The sequence below is a fragment of the Castor canadensis genome, chromosome 3, assembly GCF_047511655.1.
Source record: "Castor canadensis chromosome 3, mCasCan1.hap1v2, whole genome shotgun sequence".
Taxonomy (NCBI): Eukaryota; Metazoa; Chordata; class Mammalia; order Rodentia; family Castoridae; genus Castor; species Castor canadensis.
The window spans coordinates 44701047-44719925 of NC_133388.1; the positions used below are offsets into that span (position 1 = coordinate 44701047).

Genomic DNA, 18879 nt, shown 5'->3' on the forward strand with positions numbered 1-18879 from the left:
AAACAGAAATAAAAAGATTTAATAAGACAGGACCTGATTAAAAATCTTTTTCCAACCTGTTTAAAAAAATTAGTTTACAGTTAGGATTAAATAAATGGACTTTTTTTAGCCAACATTATGGTAAATGCTAAGCCATAAACATTAAGACTATAACATTAAAATCCTGTCACATACAGTATAAGGTAATGCCAAGGCTTTTTAAAAGATTAAAAAAGGGACTTTTGGCACAAGAACCAAACTCAAAAACAGGAGGAAAAAATACTATTTGTGTAAATTAGGTCCAAAGAATAATTCTACTATTTAAGCTTCTAGGCACGTTTACAAATGCCACTACTACTATATATGTATGTATGTGTATATATAATACATGAAACACATAAATATACACAGAAAAAGAGATACATTATTTCATTTGATTTATAAGAGTTCAAGAAGACAAAAAGAAATTTAATGAATTCAATTAGTTAATAAGGACTAGAAGTGTATTAACATATAATTTAAAATTTAATAAGGATTAAAATTTTAATATAACTAAGAATTTTTAAAAATAAATTTTAAAATGAAAACCAGAAATACAAACTGCAGTGCTAGTCTAAACCAATCTGCTGTAATGAATTGCACTAATGAATACAGTAAATTACTAAGACTTATTTAACCACCACGTTACGTGATCTAAATAGTGAGGAAAGTATGTGTGGTAATGACTTGCAGGTGAAGAAAACAGGAAGCAAAGGGGGAAAAAAACTCACAAAAACCAGTATTAACTCCAGATTATACACAATGGACAACACTGGCAGTTTTACATTTTGCTTCATGCCTCAGTGAATTAAAGGGGAGCTTCATGCCAAGAGCACCCCAATGAAGCAGCAAAACTCAGTACTTTTTAGGACTAAAATGATACACAAGAATAACTGCCATGCAATGCTAGCTAAAATGAAAATAAAATCTGAAAATCCTTTATAGTGAATGCAACATAAAATACTAAAAGTATATTTTCATCTAATAGCAAAGCTCCATATTTAGGATTAATCTAGTTAGCTATATTGAGGAGAAACATTACCCCCAAAAAGAGTGCTCCTGTTTGTGTAAAATGATTGGGAAAGAATCTTTCAATATAACAATTATAGCATCAATATTTGCTAATTCATCCTTTAAAGTCTCACCAAACACAGCTACAAAAACTGTAAAACACATGTGTCAATTCAACTGTTAAAGACACAAGAAAAAACTAATGAAAGTTGTGAGAGAAAACATCATTATTCTTTTTTACATTCTAAAGTCCTCAATTTTAGAACCAAATTCACATTCCACTCATAGAAATTAGATAAGAGTTTTATAACAAACATTTTCTATGTAGGCCTCATTAATCCTCTTACACTTATTTTCCCTTTACTTTCTCACCTACTTCAAATTTAAGTCATTTGCCTTTTTCTTCTTATTCCTGGTTAACTGGCTTAAGAGCTTTTTAGGCAAAAACTCAAGAGAAAAACACACACATATGCATGCATCCTTATCACAGGATAACACATATCAATTAAGACAAGGGAGCAAAATGTGTTAAAACTGATAAAATAGCTCATGGAACTGAATTTATGTGGACATAAGTTGAAAGGGAAGAATACAAAAAGACTTTTATAAAGAGGAAGGTTTTCCCTAGTTTGTGATGTCATCAATATCACACAAGGTTGTAAGAATCAAATAACATAGTACACTTCACAAGCCTTAGTTATCATTATTTCTATTATCTAACAAAGTTGACTAAGGGGCTAGTTACTCAAAGTATGAATATTGCAACAACCCTGCCATTTCTTCAAAACATATTTTTATGCAAAAATGTGAAATACAATGCTGTCACAGAGTAACTAGTCACTAATAAACCTCAGCATGGACCCAAAAACTCACAAATGAGCTAGTTATTAGAAAACTAATATAAATCAAGAGAAAATGCTCTGAAAACAATGTGTTTTAGTCAGTAAGCTTAGAAATACATAAACAACCTATTAAGAGTATACTGGCTTATGTTAGTTATAATGCTACTGTATTCTCATCTGAAAATGAAATTGGTCCTGACAAGAAAATTTAGAAAAAGAAACAGAAAATACACTAAAACCTTGTTTTAATATCCTTCAAGATACACAAATACTGTCATGTTCATAAGTAACACCTTCAAATCCTTCATAGCAATTGGCAATATATAAACAACTAGGTATATGAATAATACAAAACTACAATTAAAATCATTTTCATAGTTCCTACCACTAAAGTCTCCTGTGGTAGATACTGGGTATTTCTCCTCCAACGTATACTATGTAAGTTAAAGATGGCCATGATCCTCCGCCAAGTGGTGGGACCTATACTCCTTTCCCTTGAAACTGCATGGGCTCTATTGCCATTTTCCCAGTTTCCCAGCCTGTGTCTTAAGCCATTAACAGCTTCTACTTCTTTACTCCTAGAATATTCCCAGCTATACCTTTGCACAAGTAGCTAACATGTCCACGTACACAGCTACCAAAACCACATGGAAAGGTGCCCTGAAGGTACAGAAGAGGACAGTAGCCCCAAGACCCTCTGGAATTCCTAGCCCACAGAATTGTGAGCATTAAGGAATATCATGGGTGGTTTTTGGTTTTTTTTGGGAGGGGGTGGCTTCTTTTTAGCAATAGACACATTGATATCAATTAAGTAACTACCCAAACTGAAGTGAACCAAATCATGAACACTCTGGAAATGCCATTATCTAGCATAATAAGTAAAAAGGTTAATTGTTAAATGATAATTATTGTAATACATACCAGCTCATCTAAAAAAGCTTGCTTATTCTTCCTTTTTAGGATCTGCTGCAGTTGTTCTTCTTTCTGTATAAATAGTCTTCTTTGTTCATTTTCCTGGCGTTCTACCTCTAAAGCTTCTTCCAATTCTTCCTGTTCCCGAGTCTAAAACAGAAATTTACATATGGCATGGAATAAATTTAGCACCCCATAGCAATCTATACCATATTCTGATACTTTATTAGAATCATAAAATACACTAATCACTTGTTTCTAATAATGTAGCGATTCTACTTAGAAAGAATTCATTTTTGTTCCATCTATTAAAGAGAGTATCTACCACTACAGAAATACCTAAACAAACTGCACTAAGTTCAGAAGCAGAACTGTAATAACTGTATTTAATAACAGGGTTTTAAATTTTATTACATGGGGCTAGGGCAGGGCTCAAGTGGTAGAATGCATGCCTAGCAAGCATGAGGTTCTGAGTTCAAATTCCAGTACTGCCAAAAAGTAAATAAATGAAATGTATAATTATTTGCTGGGGGCATGGCTTAAGTTGTAGAGCACCTGCCTAGCAAGCACAGGCCCTGAGTTCAAATCCCAGTACCAACAAAAAAAATTATTATTATAGACAATTTAATTCATTTTAGAAGCTTAAACGTGGCTTTTTTTTTTTTTTTGTCCTTTTCAATTCACCTATTAGGTAACCTCCCTCCAAAAAGAGTTCTCATGCAGGAAAAAAATGCCTCACTTACATACTTTAAACTCAGTATGTACAAAATTAAGTATCTGGTCTCCCAAATTCCTTGTTTCTGCTGGAAGCACACCAGCATCTCAAGTGAACTCAATCTCAAAGTCATCTTTGTTTAGTCTCCCTCTTCATTCCCCTTATTTAAATCAGTTGCTAAAGTACTATGAGTACCTCTCACAATCATTTAACAAAATTCACCAACTCTATTACTGATATCACTACTATAGCACAGGTTCCCAGCTGAGAAGGGAATCCAAACTTGATCTTGAAGGAACAAATGTAAAAAGTGATATAGATATATACATGTGTGTGTGTGTGTGTCTGTATGTTTGCAATTAAGTAAGTAAGTGTTAGCCTGCACGTTCCAAGGACAGCCCAAGCCAAAAGTTTCACAAGATCCCATCTTAGCCAATGAAAGAGCTCGGTATGGTGGCACGCACCTGTCATCCCAGCCATGTGGGAAGCTTAAATTGGAGGACTGCGGTTCTGGCTCATGCAGGCATAAACAGGGGACTCTAGTCAAAAAACAACTAAAGCAAAAGGGCTAAGGGAGTAGCTCAAGTCATAGAGCACCTGCTTAGCAACCAAGATCCTGGGTTCAAACTTCAGTAGTGCAAAAAGAAGGTAAGTACACTGGGTACATAGGGAAGACAAATTGATAGGGTGATAAATTTTTCTTGCGCATACAAGTAGAATCAGAGAAAATTCATGTAATGTTATGGGTAGAACTGTATCATCTAAAAAGATATGTTAAAAACCTAACTCCTGATACCTACACATGTGACCTTCACTTCCAAGCTACCATGACGTGAATAGCTGCCATATATTCCCACCATGATACACTGCCTCACAACGCCAAAAGCAACGGGAACAACTAACCATGGACTGAATCCTCCAAAACTATGAGCCAAAATAAACTATGAGCTAAGTTGATTATCTCAGGTACTTGTTATAATAACAGAAAGTTGACCAACAAAGATGACTAAAGGTAAACTAGGGAAAAGACTGAGCAGATAAGAATCCAGCTTATCCCTCATTCCACTATCACTCAAACCAGAGAATTCTGAGCAACTGTTCATTTGAAGAAAAGTTTCACCTGATAAAACCTAAACACAACTGCTCTATATAAAATCAAATTACCTTTCACATCACATAAGGTCTTATGTAACCTGGGCATTTCTATTCTAGTTTCATCTGTGTCTCCCTCTCTCCTCTGTCCTCCCACTCTCATCTCCCACCCCCGGGGCAATATAGAACTACTTACAAGTCTCAGAACACTCCATGATTAACCATGCCTTCTTTCCTTTGCTTATGATTCCTTTCTGCTTGGAATGCCCTGTGCCAGCTTCCCTTACCCCATCCATGTTCTAATTTCTTCACTTGAGTAACTTCTGCTTGTCCTTCAAGACTTTGGACATTATCTTCCTTGGAATGCCTTTCCCAATCTTCCAGAACTCATTAAGTATCTCTCCTCTGTGCTCCCATACAACAGACACACAGCTCTGTCCATGTGCTGCAATGCCCCTGGTCCCTAGAGAATGCAGACATATACTATACCCTTACCAGATGTGCCACAGATATTTATTGAAATGAACTTTTTGTCAACCTGTTAGAAATTCTACCTAGCAATCTCTGCAAGGAATAAGAATCAAAAAAAATTAAAATAAAAAATTGAGCTAATCTTAACTAAGACTCTATTTTAAGATTAATCACTTTTGTTTGGATTTTCCATACTCGTGCTATTAGATATCAGCTCTAGGAAACAAATAAGATCTCCCCAATAGACAAGTCAATAGTAACATTTTCTGTCAGGAAGGAGTCATTTTATGTGCCTAATGAAGCAAAAGAGATCACTTTTTGTTCTTCTTTATACATTTCTAATGTTTTGGGAACAATGAGACTTCAATATTCAGAGACAGTAAAGGCAAGTTGCTACCTCAAGTTAGCAAAAAGTCAGCATGGACTACTTCAAGGCTAACTCTACCAATCTTATATGTTCAGCTGACATCCTAAAACATGTGCTTCTAAGTCTATATGTTTATATCAACACAAAACTCTCATGAACGCATCATTAACAAGTACAATACTCTGCACAGCATAATCAATTAATATTGATACTGAATGACTCACAAAAAGTTATGACATAAACAAGTGCTAATAATTAATACAGAATAAAAGCAGTTCAAATCTTACTGTAACATTTATGAAATAAAGCAACTCTTTCATTCAATAATCCATCATTATAAAGTTCTCAGCTAATTAGAAATTTCTACTTAATAATACAACCCATCTAGAATTAGATTATTCTTTCATCACAGCTCTCAATATGATTTCTGAGCTTAAAATTATGGATGAAAACACTTACTTAAAAAGGAACAACCTTCTACTACCGAATTAAATACAGCTAATGCAGTAAGTTCCACAGGCATACCTATTTTGCAAGCATCTTCTTTTGTAACCAGAGAAGGCTAATAGTTCTTATGGCATATTAATGCTCTCAGAAACAAAATACTTTTTTAACTAAGCCAAGCTAAGTATGAATGGAATGAGAGCTTTTTGGCAGGCAAGAAGTGACTAAATGAAACACTAGAAGACTAGAACGATGAAATCCCCTCCAAACAAGATACAAATTGACATTACACAAATATAATCATTTTAGTGATTAGTATAACTTCCTTATAAGATACCTCAAAAGTAACTGCCTCTACTTCCCCCCGCAAAACCAGAGACCCAAGTTACAAGGAAAAAGTGACAACTAAATTTCATAAATTAGACAATTACATCTCTACTGCATATACTTTTTTCCTTTATAGAATGATTTTAATAATGAATTTAAGTCATAAATATTTCAAAACAAATTTTGACATCAGACTAAGTAAAACAAACCAAAATTCTTTTAGGTAGTAATGTTATTATAATGAAAGAATGTACCTAACCTATTGGAGAAACCAAAATTAAGATCAGCTTAAACATTTGCTCCCCTGACTTAATTATGAATTCATTCTAGTTTCTAATAAATGGTCTTTGTTTACTTTATCTGTCTCTTGAGAGCACCAACACTATTTGTCTGGGTCCTTTCCACTAGTTCTTGCTTTAGATGAGAAAGAAATCAAGGTCTAAGGCTAAAAATGAGCTTCCATTATTCTATGACTATTGTTCAAATGCAGACTTACCCGAGAGTGACACAGACAAAACTAACGATAACAACCACCAATCTTAAAGATCCATTTCCTTAAGAAAGCACAGTCTAATACAATGCTGTCAAAATTGTTTTTGCTACAGTAATGTATGCTTCCCTACCTACATGCTTATATAACATATATTTCTGACCTAAATTTCAGCTAAATGCCTTGTTAATGTAACAAGTTTTAAAAGAAGCTAGGTTGTTAGAAATATCATGTGAAAGCATTTCTTCATAATACAAAAGAAAAAAGTACTTAACCAACCAGCTTTAACTTATTTTTCTGAATGACGTCTTTGTTTTCCTTTTGGTATATCTCCATCTTCTTTTTGGTGTTATCCAAATCCACATTGTTGGTTAAGTTGAAAACTACATCAGAAAGGAAATAATGTCATGAAATACTTTTAATATAAAGCTTCAGTAGATAATAAAAATAAAATATTCACCATATTGACTTTTTATCCATTGGGTTATCATTCTCTACAGCTGTATTTGTGTCCTTTAATCCTCTACCTATTTTTGAGGCATGCTCTAGTTATGGCAACCATGTTTTCTAAGCCAAATATAAGAACACACTGTCAGACAACTGCACAGAACATCTACGTATCAAAATCACTCCAGAAAACCTAAGGTAAGTGCTTGCCACAATTACATTACATTTTATTTTTATAGACTCCATTCTAACTTTAAAAACATATAAAAGACTGTAAATTTTTTAAATAAAAAAGTAAGTCTAGGATCTACTGTAGCAGTCAGAATCAAAACTGAAAAGAAACTGTGCTCCAGAAATAGAAAAATGATTCAAAAGAATTTTAAGAAAACCATTATTTATACAACTTATATCAAACAAAAAATAGGTTTTGTTCATACTTCAATTGTCTTCAAAATGACTAGGCTCAAGTTGGGGTTGTCTCCCATGCAATCTAGATCTGGAAGAGTATAAAACAGAAAGGAGTTGAAATTTAAAAGGGAAAGCAAAAGATAAAGTGGCACTAAAACTTAGACAAAGTAATTGCTTCAGATAAAGTCACTGCAACATGTTCAGACACTGCTAAATTTTCAGTAATTTAAAACTACCATTTTATAATTCCGGTTCAAAAAAAGTTGAATTATACATGTCATACTGCCTCCTAAATTTACATATATAAACCAAAAGGTTATTAGAATTACTCTGAGCCGAAACAAACAAACCTGTTTGGGTATATATAAACTCATATAAAAAAACTACTGCCCTCACTACAGTCTGCATCCACCTGTCTAAGAAAGAATCCACATCATTAAGACTCTCTTGTTCCATAACTCAATTCAGACCTCTTTCAATTTCCTCTGTAATCTTTCTCCATCCATTAGCCTTTCTACCCTTTGTCAATTGCCATTGCTTCCTGCTTCTTGTTCTACCAACACGATGATATGCCCTACATAACTCTGCCCTATTCTCCATGCATTTTTCCCCATCGCTCTCCTTCTTTTAACTAATAACCATCTCAATAATAAACATCTCAGAAAGTCTCTAGACTTTTAAATTGTAAATTTAAATAAATGACTTGAAAAGTTATATTGGAGGATCAACATAGTTATCTGTTTTGTAAGTATGATCATCGAATAGATTCAAAAGATCAGTCAAGTCATAATTTCATTTTTAGCAAGCCATGATGATAAACATCTATAATCCTAGCACTCAGGAAACTGAGGCAGGAGAATCATGAGTTCAAACCCAACCTAGGCTACATAGCAAGATCCTCTTAAAAGAAGGAAGGGAGGAGACGGAGGGAGGGACAATTTCTTTTTTTTTTCTCCTCAAAAGGCCAACTTAAGTCAGAGTATCAATTTGTCAACAACACTGAAAATTCATACTCATTTAGATATGTAAACTCAATTCTATTACATGCAATTTTAAATCTCTAGGAGATTTGAGAGAAAATGAGAAATAATACCCACTAACTACCTCTCCAGCTTTTTAAACATAAAATAAAAAACAGTAATGATGGTAAGCCAGGGAATCTTGCTAGGATGCAATATGAGGCATTCTGCATTGATCACACTCCAATCCTGACAAAAACAGTCAGAGGAGCTCCAAGCAACACCCTCAGAAAAGTACCTGAGATCCATTAACTAACACTGTGATTCTGATCTTTGTCAATCACTCACAACTTTCCTTTTTATTTACTAGGCCATCACATGAGCTACTAGTCTCCATCATCCCCAACATCTACCAGATCCAAGCAAAGTGGCTTTCCTCTCATTTGTTTCTTTAAAGGATTTCCTTCTCAAATGTTTGCTTGAAGAACACACTGTATATCGCAATCTATGGAATTTGTATGACAGGCACTTCACCTCATTACCTCCCCCAATGTCCTAACAACCTTATGAGATAAGTCTACTATGATTCATACTTTTATTTGTTTGTTTATTTACGTATTTATTTTGTGATGCTAGGGATCGAACACAGGGCTTTATACATGCCAGGCAAGCACTTTAGCATTAAGCAACTTTAAAGATATCTAAACAATGTCCAAAGAATATAGCTAGTAAATATTAGAACCATGAATTAAAGGTAGGCAATTCCAAAGTCTGCATTTTTATCTACAACATTAATTATGTTGTTTGCCTAAATGCCTGAAAACCACTGCTGGCCCAGTTCAGCATTCCTTTTATCTGTATAGACTCTATTTCTCTGTAACTGTAATCAGACTTTTCCCTCCATCTACAACAGCCATCTTAGCACCAACCTCAACCTGGAACAATTGTTAACATGCAGATCTGATCAACTCTTCTATAGCCAACTTAACTAACACCCTTCTTTCACCTTGCTTTGCAGTTACAATCTCTGATCCTCAAATGCCAACAATACTTGATACTGATCTGCCAGCACTTGTCCACTTTCTACCCTGTATAAAATTTTCAATATGCATATCTTGTTTGACCTATTAGAATGCTCTTGTTTACTACTGATTTAAACTTTCCATTAAATAAAAATATGTAAATTTAATCCTATGTAAAATTCACCTATTTAGAAATAAGTACTTCCTTTTATGCTTATTAAAAATGTTATGATGAATCCCAATAAAAGTAAAGTAACCATGTTTATTTCATTTGTTTCACTTAGAAGGCAAAGATAAAGCTATGATAGAGGCAAATCATGATAACGGATAATACAAACCTCTTCTTTTAAAAAGTAAGGAAAAAAACCATAAAAGTGAATTACTATCTTGAAAACTTTTAGATGAAGCAAGTCTCATTCATGTCACAGTGAATCAAGTTACTAGAACAGCTTTCAAGAAAAGGGAATAGAAGCTAATTTTCTATAACAATCATTTGACCTGCTTACTGGTTTAGCCTAGATGTTGACCTGCCTTTAATAAGTATTAAAAGCAAACATAAATACCTATTGTATCTTCTGAAAGATTTAATGTTATTAAGTACAATTTTAAAGCCTTTTTGACATCCAGGATTTACAATTAAAGCCTTAGGGCTTGCTCACCCTTTAAAAATAGTATTCTCTACACCAAAAGAATAATCTGTTTATTATGGAACTAAAAACAAACCTTTAAGATAATCCCTGTGGTCAAAACGAACAAAAATTGTTATGTATAGATTGCCATAACCACAGAAAAGTTTGTTATTAATGCCATAATAAAGCTCATCTTTATGTATGCCCCTTCTATTGTAAATTTTATGCCATTATTCAAAAATATAATTTTCAATTTTTGTATTTGTGATGTTCAAAGAATTAATAATAAAATTTATATAAGAAAAATCACTTCATCCCCAATTTATGAACCTTAAACAGTGACCCTTTGAGCTACCCTAATTCTAGTTTTCTCCCTTTAGGCTTAAACATGTTCAGTACTACCTTTCCCTCTACTAGATCAAGGTCAAACTTCTTTAGTATCTGTCAAAAAATGGCTCCAATCACTTTCTTTCCTCTCTTCTCTGACTATCCCACAGCATTCCATGTTCCAGTCTTAGCCTGCCACTACTCTTTAAGCCTACCAACTATTTTCATGGGCTCTCAAAGTAAGAAAACCCTATGTTTAAACTTTGGCTCTATTATTTATTAGCAATATGATCTTGTATACAATATTTCAGTTCTCTATGCCATCTCTATATGCAAAATAGGACTAGAAATGCCTGTCTCTCTTAGAGTTAGAGATTATATATGGTCCATATAGTTCAGTCCTATACTTAGTAGGTGTCTATTAAATTAGCATTTTGTATTTTTGATTAATATAGAGATAATCAATACAGATGTTACAAACATAATCCTTGAAAGTATGAATAAAACACAAAGTAGACAACAGATTTTGAAAGGAAGTTTTATGTGTAGGATAACAATCAGAGCAATGCCACACAACTAAGTGGTAGAGCCTCGCACAAATCAAACATAAAAGGTCTACAACTAGCCTTTATTGCATCTCTCATTTCTGCACACTCCCTACTTAGCAAAACAAAATTTAAAACTATTGCCTATTCTCCAGCTTTTATCATCTTAATTAATACCATTAACCTCCTCAAGGTTGCAAGATCTCAATTCATCTTATCTACTCTTTCTAACTCTCATTAAATCAGTCATTTGAATATTCTGTCTCTAAATTGTCCCCTTTTGTTTACCCTGCACTGTTACTTTCTACTCTGAGCTCTCATTACTTCTCATCCAAATTACTGAAATGGCCCCTTAAAAATCTCATGGGGACGTAGCTCACTGACAGTGTACTTGTCTAGGATGTGCAAAGCACTAGGTTCAAAGCCTAGCACAGCAAGAAAAAATAAATCTCACCATATCTCTTTTGGTCATATACTAAAATCTTAAACTGACAGCCAAGTTATAAAGCCATCCTTTTAAATTTTTAATTGACAGTAATTGTATACATTTATGGGGTGTAATGTGATGTTTTGATATAAGTATACAAGTAGCATTATTACATCAAGCTAATATATCCACCACATCACATGCTTATTATTCTTTGTAGCAAGACAACTTTAACAGGTGTGACGGTACCTCACTGCATTTTTAATTTGCATTTCCTTGATGATTAGTGATGTTGAACATTATTTCACAAACATGTTAGCTATTTCTATGGCATTGTTTGAGAAATATGTATTTAAGTCCCTAGCCCACTTTTTAATCAGGTTATTTGTTTCCTTGCTATTGGGTTGTTCAAGTTCCTTAAACATTTTAGAGATTAACCACTTATCAGATGGTTTGCAAATATTTTCTCCCACTCCGTAGATTGTCTCTTCATTCTATTTACTGTTTCCTTTCCTGTGTGGAAGGATTTTAGTTTAATGAATCCTACTTGTCTATTGTTGCTTTTGCTGCCCATGGAACTAAGCCCAATTAACCCAAATCCAGCTTGTTTTAAAGTCTCATTTTCAGTCATTCTCCACATTGGGCTTACATGTAAAAGACTACCTGTTTATCCTCTTAACATGGACAAAAGCTTTGAATCTCTATGCTATTTTTTTCTACAAGTATTCTTCCATCACCTTTATACATAGTATTTGATCTTCTGGAAATTTTCTTTGGAAATTTATTTTTAATATTTTTATTTTTACTTAACACATAATAATTACATATATTTATAGTATACAGTGTGATATTTCAATACATGTATACAGTGTGTAATGATCTATCACCTGAGACAGTTATCATTTCCTTATATTGGGAACATGCAAAATCTTCTCTACTAGCTATTTTGAAATATACAATTAACTGTTGTGAACCATAATTATTCTACTGTGCCATAAAACATTAGAAGTTATTCCTCCTATCCAACTGTACCTCTACATTTTAAGCATCCACTTCATCCCCGCTTGCCCACAACTATCCCAGGCTTGGTAATGCTTATCCATCTTTTAAGGTCAAACTCAAATATTATCACCTCTGTGAACTTTGTGGGGAGGGGAGAGTAGAGGAGGGGAGGGGAGGGTAGAGGAAGGAAGGGGAAAGGAGAATGGGAGGGGAAGAGAGGGGGGAAAAAAAGGAAAGGAAAAGAAAAGAAAAGAAAAAAGGAAATCAATTCTAAATCCATGAGGCTAGGTTTGAAAAATCATCAATACCTTCAAACACAATAGAACTGCTCTAACCAACATGATTAGGGTTTTTAGTGGATTACTTTGAAAAATCTGATAAAGGAGGGAAATGTATACACATACATTCTTGATCTGTCTACCTACTTACCTACCTACCTATTGATCTATATCTATCTTTCCCTCCATCCTTCTCTCTCCTTTATTTTAACGTAAAACATGTATTCTAAGTATATATAGTCGTTCTCTAATATAATGACATACAGCCCAGGTCTACCCTTTAATTGGAATTCAGCTTCTTTCTTATCTAAACCATAATGTCTTATACAAACCATAAATGTCATCTACAGTGTTCAGTTTCCATTTTTTAAGTGAACCAAGAACTTGAAAATCACAATATTATAGTTTTATAATTGTTGCCAAACTTACACACTAATTAAATAACATAACTGCAATAACAAGTACAGGTGGGATAGATGGTTTGGTTATCAATGCAGATAACTCTTGGTATATATCTAAACTGGTAGGAGAAGCACAGAGGTGTACTTGAGGACAGTTTCTAATGGACAGCACTTACCATGCATTAGTATGCTTTGGCATGAGTCAGTATACACTGTGGAAGGACTAGGGATACTAGTTACTCCATTGAAACAATTAAATGGAGGTGGGTTCAAAGAATTTACACACACTTTAACTGAAGACAGTCCTTCATGAAATGCATAATCATTTTCAAATTAAATACTCTGAACCACAGTTTCCTAATCCGGTAAAGAAAATATTACATATTGTATAGCCCTAATATCGAGGCTTCCCCTTGCCTGTTGATACTAGTTTCCACTTCTGGATATAAGCCTAGATCTACCTACCAGGTAGTCCATACCTTAAAACTAATTCATCTCATAGCAAAAAAAAAAAAAAGATAAAGAAAAAAACACACATTTTTTATGGGGCTGTGCCTCAAGTGCTTATGAGGTAAAGACCTACCTCATAAGCATGAGGCCCTCAGTTGAAACCCCACTGCCAAAAAATAATTAATTAATTAAAATTAATAAATTATAAAAATATTAAAATTAATCAAAACCTTACCCCAGAGTACAGATCTCTTGTGGTTTACCTCTTAAACCATTCCCCACTTTCTTTTAGGTATACTGACTGCCAGGTTGGAATTACAATCATATATATTCAACTTGCCCTGAAATATCTATAGCCTCCTTTCCCCTCATGGTATGACCAGACTTTTTGATGAATAACATTGTCTTTAGAATATATGTAAACTGGATTTCTTCCTGATCGCTAGCCAGCTGCTTAACCTGTACTTAATATCTATGTGTAGCCAGGTTTCTGCATGTCTCCATACTTGCCCAGTCCTTGCAGATTTGTTTTTGGATTTATCTTCTCAATCTATATCCTAACCTTACTACTTTCCCCTGGCATTCTCAGTTCTCCCACCATTTCAGCTAAAATACATTAGCCACTCATGATTGCTAAAATTAATACAAAGTATTAATTAACTAATAGTACAACTACAATGAAAAGGCAGTGCCTCTATGGCCACCTATGGCACTACAAGATCACAGAAAAAAATCCTACATTATGTTCTGTACATGCTTCAGCTATAGATTAACAAATGAACTCAGACATTTTGGAAAAGTTTTAATAGTAGTTGAAATAATAGTAGAAACAAAAAGATTTTCTAGCCTTTCTCAAGAAAGAAATTTTAAAAATCAGAATACTCATTCCTCAAGAATTTGAATTTTTCTAAAAAATTTACCACATATAAAAACCTTCTAAGGAATATTGGTTTTATTATAATAATATTTTAATAGTAATTTTATTTTTTTTTAATTTTTATTTTTTTATTATTCCTATGTGCATACAATGCTTGGGTCATTTCTCCCTCCTGCCCCCACCCCCCTCCCTTACCACCAACAGCACCCCCTCCCTCTCCCCCCGACCCTCTCAATATCCAGCAGAAACTATTTTGCCCTTATCTCTAATTTTGTTGAAGAGAGAGTATAAGCAATAATAGGAAGGAACAGGGTTTTTGCTAGTTGAGATAAGGATAGCTATACAGGGAGTTGACTCACATTAATTTCCTATACATGTGTGTTACCTTCTAGGTTGATTCTTCTTGATCTAACCTTTTCTCTAGTTCCTGGTCCTCTTCTCCTATTGGCCTCAGTTGCTTTTAAGGTATCTGCTTTAGTTTCTCTGCGTTGAGGGCAACAAATGCTAGCTAATTCTTTAGGTGTCTTACCTATCCTCACCCCTCCCTTGTGTGCTCTCGCATTTATCATGTGCTTAAAGTCCAATCCCCTTGTTGTGTTTGCCCTTGATCTAATGTCTGCATATGATGGAGAACATATGATTTTTGGTCTTTTGGGCCAGACTAACCTCACTCAGAATGATGTTCTCCAATTCCATCCATTTACCAGCGAATGATAACATTTCGTTCTTCTTCATGGCTGCATAAAATTCCATTGGGTATAGATCCATTCGTCAGTAGTGGGGCATCTTGGCTGTTTCCATAACTTGGTTATTGTGACTAGTGCTGCAATAAACATGGATGTGCAGGTGCCTCTGGAGTAACCTGTGTCACAGTTTTTTGGGTATATCCCCAAGAGTGGTATTGCTGGATCAAATGGTAGATCAGTGTTTAGCTTTTTAAGTAGCCTCCAAATTTTTTTTCAGAGTGGTTGTACTAGTTTACATTCCCACCAACAGTGTAAGAGGTTTCCTTATTCCCCCGCATCCTTGCCAATACCTGTTGTTGGTGGTGTTGCTAATGATGGCTATTCTAACAGGGGTGAGGTGGAATCTTAGCGTGGTTTTAATTTGCATTTCCTTTATTGCTAGAGATGGTAAGCATTTTTTCATGTGTTTTTTGGCCATTTGAATTTCTTCTTTTGAGAAAGTTCTGTTTAGTTCACTTGCCCATTTCTTTATTGGTTCATTAGTTTTGGGAGAATTTAGTTTTTTAAGTTCCCTATATACTCTGGTTATCAGTCCTTTGTCTGACGTGTAGCTGGCAAATATTTTCTCCCATGCTGTGGGTGTTCTCTTCGGTTTAGAGACCATTTCTTTTGATGAGGAGAAGCTTTTTAGTTTTATGAAGTCCTATTTATCTATGCTATCTCTTAGTTGCTGTGCTGCTGGGGTTCCACTGAGAAAGTTCTTACCTATCCCTACTAACTCCAGAGTATTTCCTACTCTTTCCTGTATCAACTTTAAAGTTTGGGGGTCTGATATTAAGATCCTTGATCCATTTTGAGTTAATATCGGTATACGGTGATATACATGGATCTAGTTTCAGTTTTTTGCAGACTGCTAACCAGTTTTCCCAGCAGTTTTTGTTGAAGAGGCTGCTTTTTCTCCATCGAATATTTTTAGCGTCTTTGTCAAACACAAGTTGGTCATAGTTGTATGGCTTCATATCTGGGTCCTCTGTTCTGTGCCACTGGTCTTCATGTCTGCTTTTGTGCCAGTACCATGCTGGTTTTATTGTTATTGCTTTGTAATATAGTTTGAAGTTGGGTATCGTGATACCTCTAGCACTGTTCTTTTGACTGAGTATTGCCTTGGCTATTCGTAGCCTCTTGTGTTTCCATATAAATTAAACGGTAGATTTTTCAATCTCTTTAATGAATGTCATTGGCATTTTGATGGGAATTGCATTAAACATGTAGATTACTTTTGGGAGTATAGACATTTTTACTATGTTGATTCTACCAATCCGTGAGCATGGGAGATCTCTCCACTTTCTACAGTCTTCCTCAATCTCTTTCTTCAGAAGTTTATAGTTTTCCTTGTAGAGGTCGTTCACATCTTTTGTTAGGTTTACACCTAGGTATTTGTTTTGGTTTTTTTTTTTTTTTTTTTGGAGGCTATTGTAAATGGAATTGTTTTCATATATTCTCTCTCAGTTTGTTCATTATTAGTATATAGAAATGCTAATGATTTTTCTATGTTGATTTTATATCCTGCTACCTTGCTATAGCTATTGATGGTGTCTAGGAGCTTCTGAGTAGAGTTTTTTGGGTCTTTAAGGTATAGGATCATGTCGTCTGCAAATAGGGATTAATAGTAATTTTAACTAGAGCTAGCTATCAAGTTTGGTAGAATAAAAAGTATGATTTTTCAATCATCACAGCCTCATCTAATTTTCACAGCTTGCAACCTTTGTGTGATTTCTAAACCTGTACTTTGTAGTAATTATGGCAACATTTTTAAAAAAACATTAAATATTTTAATCAATGTATACCAACTTCGAGAGGAGAAGGAAGGAAGGGAGGGAAAGAAAGGGAGAGGAAAGAGAAGAGAAGTGGGGAACAGAAACAGTACGTTCTTGATAAAAGCATCCTCTTGACTCATCACATTGGGAAAGGCACTGAGATTAGTCTAACCTCTGATCCAGCTGCCACTTCAACAGTCTATGCTTCAAAGTATTTTTCAACTACTATAATCACAGAAGTATAAATGATGATAAATAATATATGGCTTTAATAATCCTGGACAAAGTTGAAAGAAATTCTATTAAAAAATCAAAATATTCTTTCCTTTTGCCTTAATTACTCTAATACGTTATCAACATACAGATGATACATACAGATATTTGGCTTCCTTCCCAGCTTAAAGAAAAGTTATTACTTCTACTAATCACATTTTTCCTAAGACAAAATACTACTGAGAAATATCCTTTACTCAAGTATACCTTCGATTTGACAAACATGACCTCAAGTGCAAAAAAAAAAAAAAGTAATTAGGCAAACATCAGCTATCACAACAAAACCTATTAAAAGATTTTTACTGAATATGTTCTCCTAAGCATCCAAAAGATAAAAATACAAGGTCTCTACAAGCTAGCACATCAGATTAAAAACATACCAATTTCCTCCACTTCTTCTAGGAAATCATTATATTCTCTTAGAGTAGGAAAATCTTCTTCCCTTTTATTGTATCTTAAAAAGAAAAAAAATACATCAACATTACATACATACTATTGTATTCAATATTATCTAACTGACTTGTGTTAACACCTAGTTCATAAATAATACCTAGAAAGGAATTGCTTATTGTGCAAAATATTGCTTACTTGGCACCACATTTACAAATGGATTGCTGGTTTACGACTAACGTGCTAGGTTTTTGGTTTTGGTTTTGGGGGTTTGTGTTTGTATTTTGTTTTGGCAGTGTTGAAGACTGAACCCAGGACTACGTACTTGACAAGCAAGTGCTCTATCACTGAGCTATGATCCCAGTCCAAGACTATTAGTCTTAAAATTCTTATGATTACAGAAAAGAAGCAGAATCAGAAGAGAATGATACAATACATAAAAAGAAATCAGAAGTCTGAAGGATTGGAAAATGAACTTAAACAAGGTGTATCATTAAAATTGTAATATTGTTTACTTCTTACAGGTTCACTGATTTCCAGAAAACTAAAAATTAATTCAAGAGACTCCCATTTTTTATGACAGTTACAACCTAAAGATGCCAGATTACAAAAATCCTTAAGTATTATCCTGTGTATAAAACCATAAGGTCAGAATCGAAAAAAAGACTACCTTCCACAAGTAACATAAGTAATGAAAGAGCAGCAAGGAGTAGTGATAAAGCATTATTGTGTAAGGCACACAGAAAGACGTTACTAAAACATTAATGACCTGGGTTAAAATGTAACCATCAAAAGTAAGAACTTAAACAATATATTGGGGGGTAACTCAGTGGTAGATCACATGCTTAGTATGTACAAGGCCTTGGGTTCAATCTCCATCACTAAAAAAATAAAATAAAAACCTTAGACAGATATACTAAGTATTTTAATTTCAAAATAATACAAATATACTAATTATTTTAATTTCAAAACAATAAAGTACCTTATTAAAAAAGGACCAATGAACTACCAACAAAGAGTAAAATATACACAGGCACACACATGTACTTAGCAAATTAAATTAAAACTAACATGAGTTTCTCTAATAGGCTTCAAACCTCAATTTAAATGCTACCCCCTCAGTCCTTATAATTATGTATTTGTTTGCCTATTTTATTTTCTTTGCATACAATAGGTACTTAACAGATTCATTAATTAAAGAATGAATAGCAAACAACTAGACAAATTTAAAGCCATCAAGAAGCTCTTTTTT

At 34.0% G+C, this 18879-nt stretch overlaps 1 protein-coding gene across 7 annotated transcripts in view; it reads right to left on the reverse strand.

Annotated features, from left to right (window-relative positions):
* Mnat1 (MNAT1 component of CDK activating kinase) overlaps positions 1-18879 on the reverse strand; it is a 208452-nt gene that overhangs the window by 117521 nt on the left and 72052 nt on the right. For all 7 annotated transcript variants that reach the window (XM_074067853.1, XM_074067849.1, XM_074067851.1 and 4 more), the window contains exons 3-5: positions 17618-17691; positions 6969-7072; positions 2793-2933 (exon numbers count right to left, since the gene is read on the reverse strand). In XM_074067853.1, the coding sequence (XP_073923954.1) occupies positions 2793-2933; positions 6969-7072; positions 17618-17691 (319 nt within the window). The remainder of the gene's footprint in view (positions 1-2792; positions 2934-6968; positions 7073-17617; positions 17692-18879) is intronic.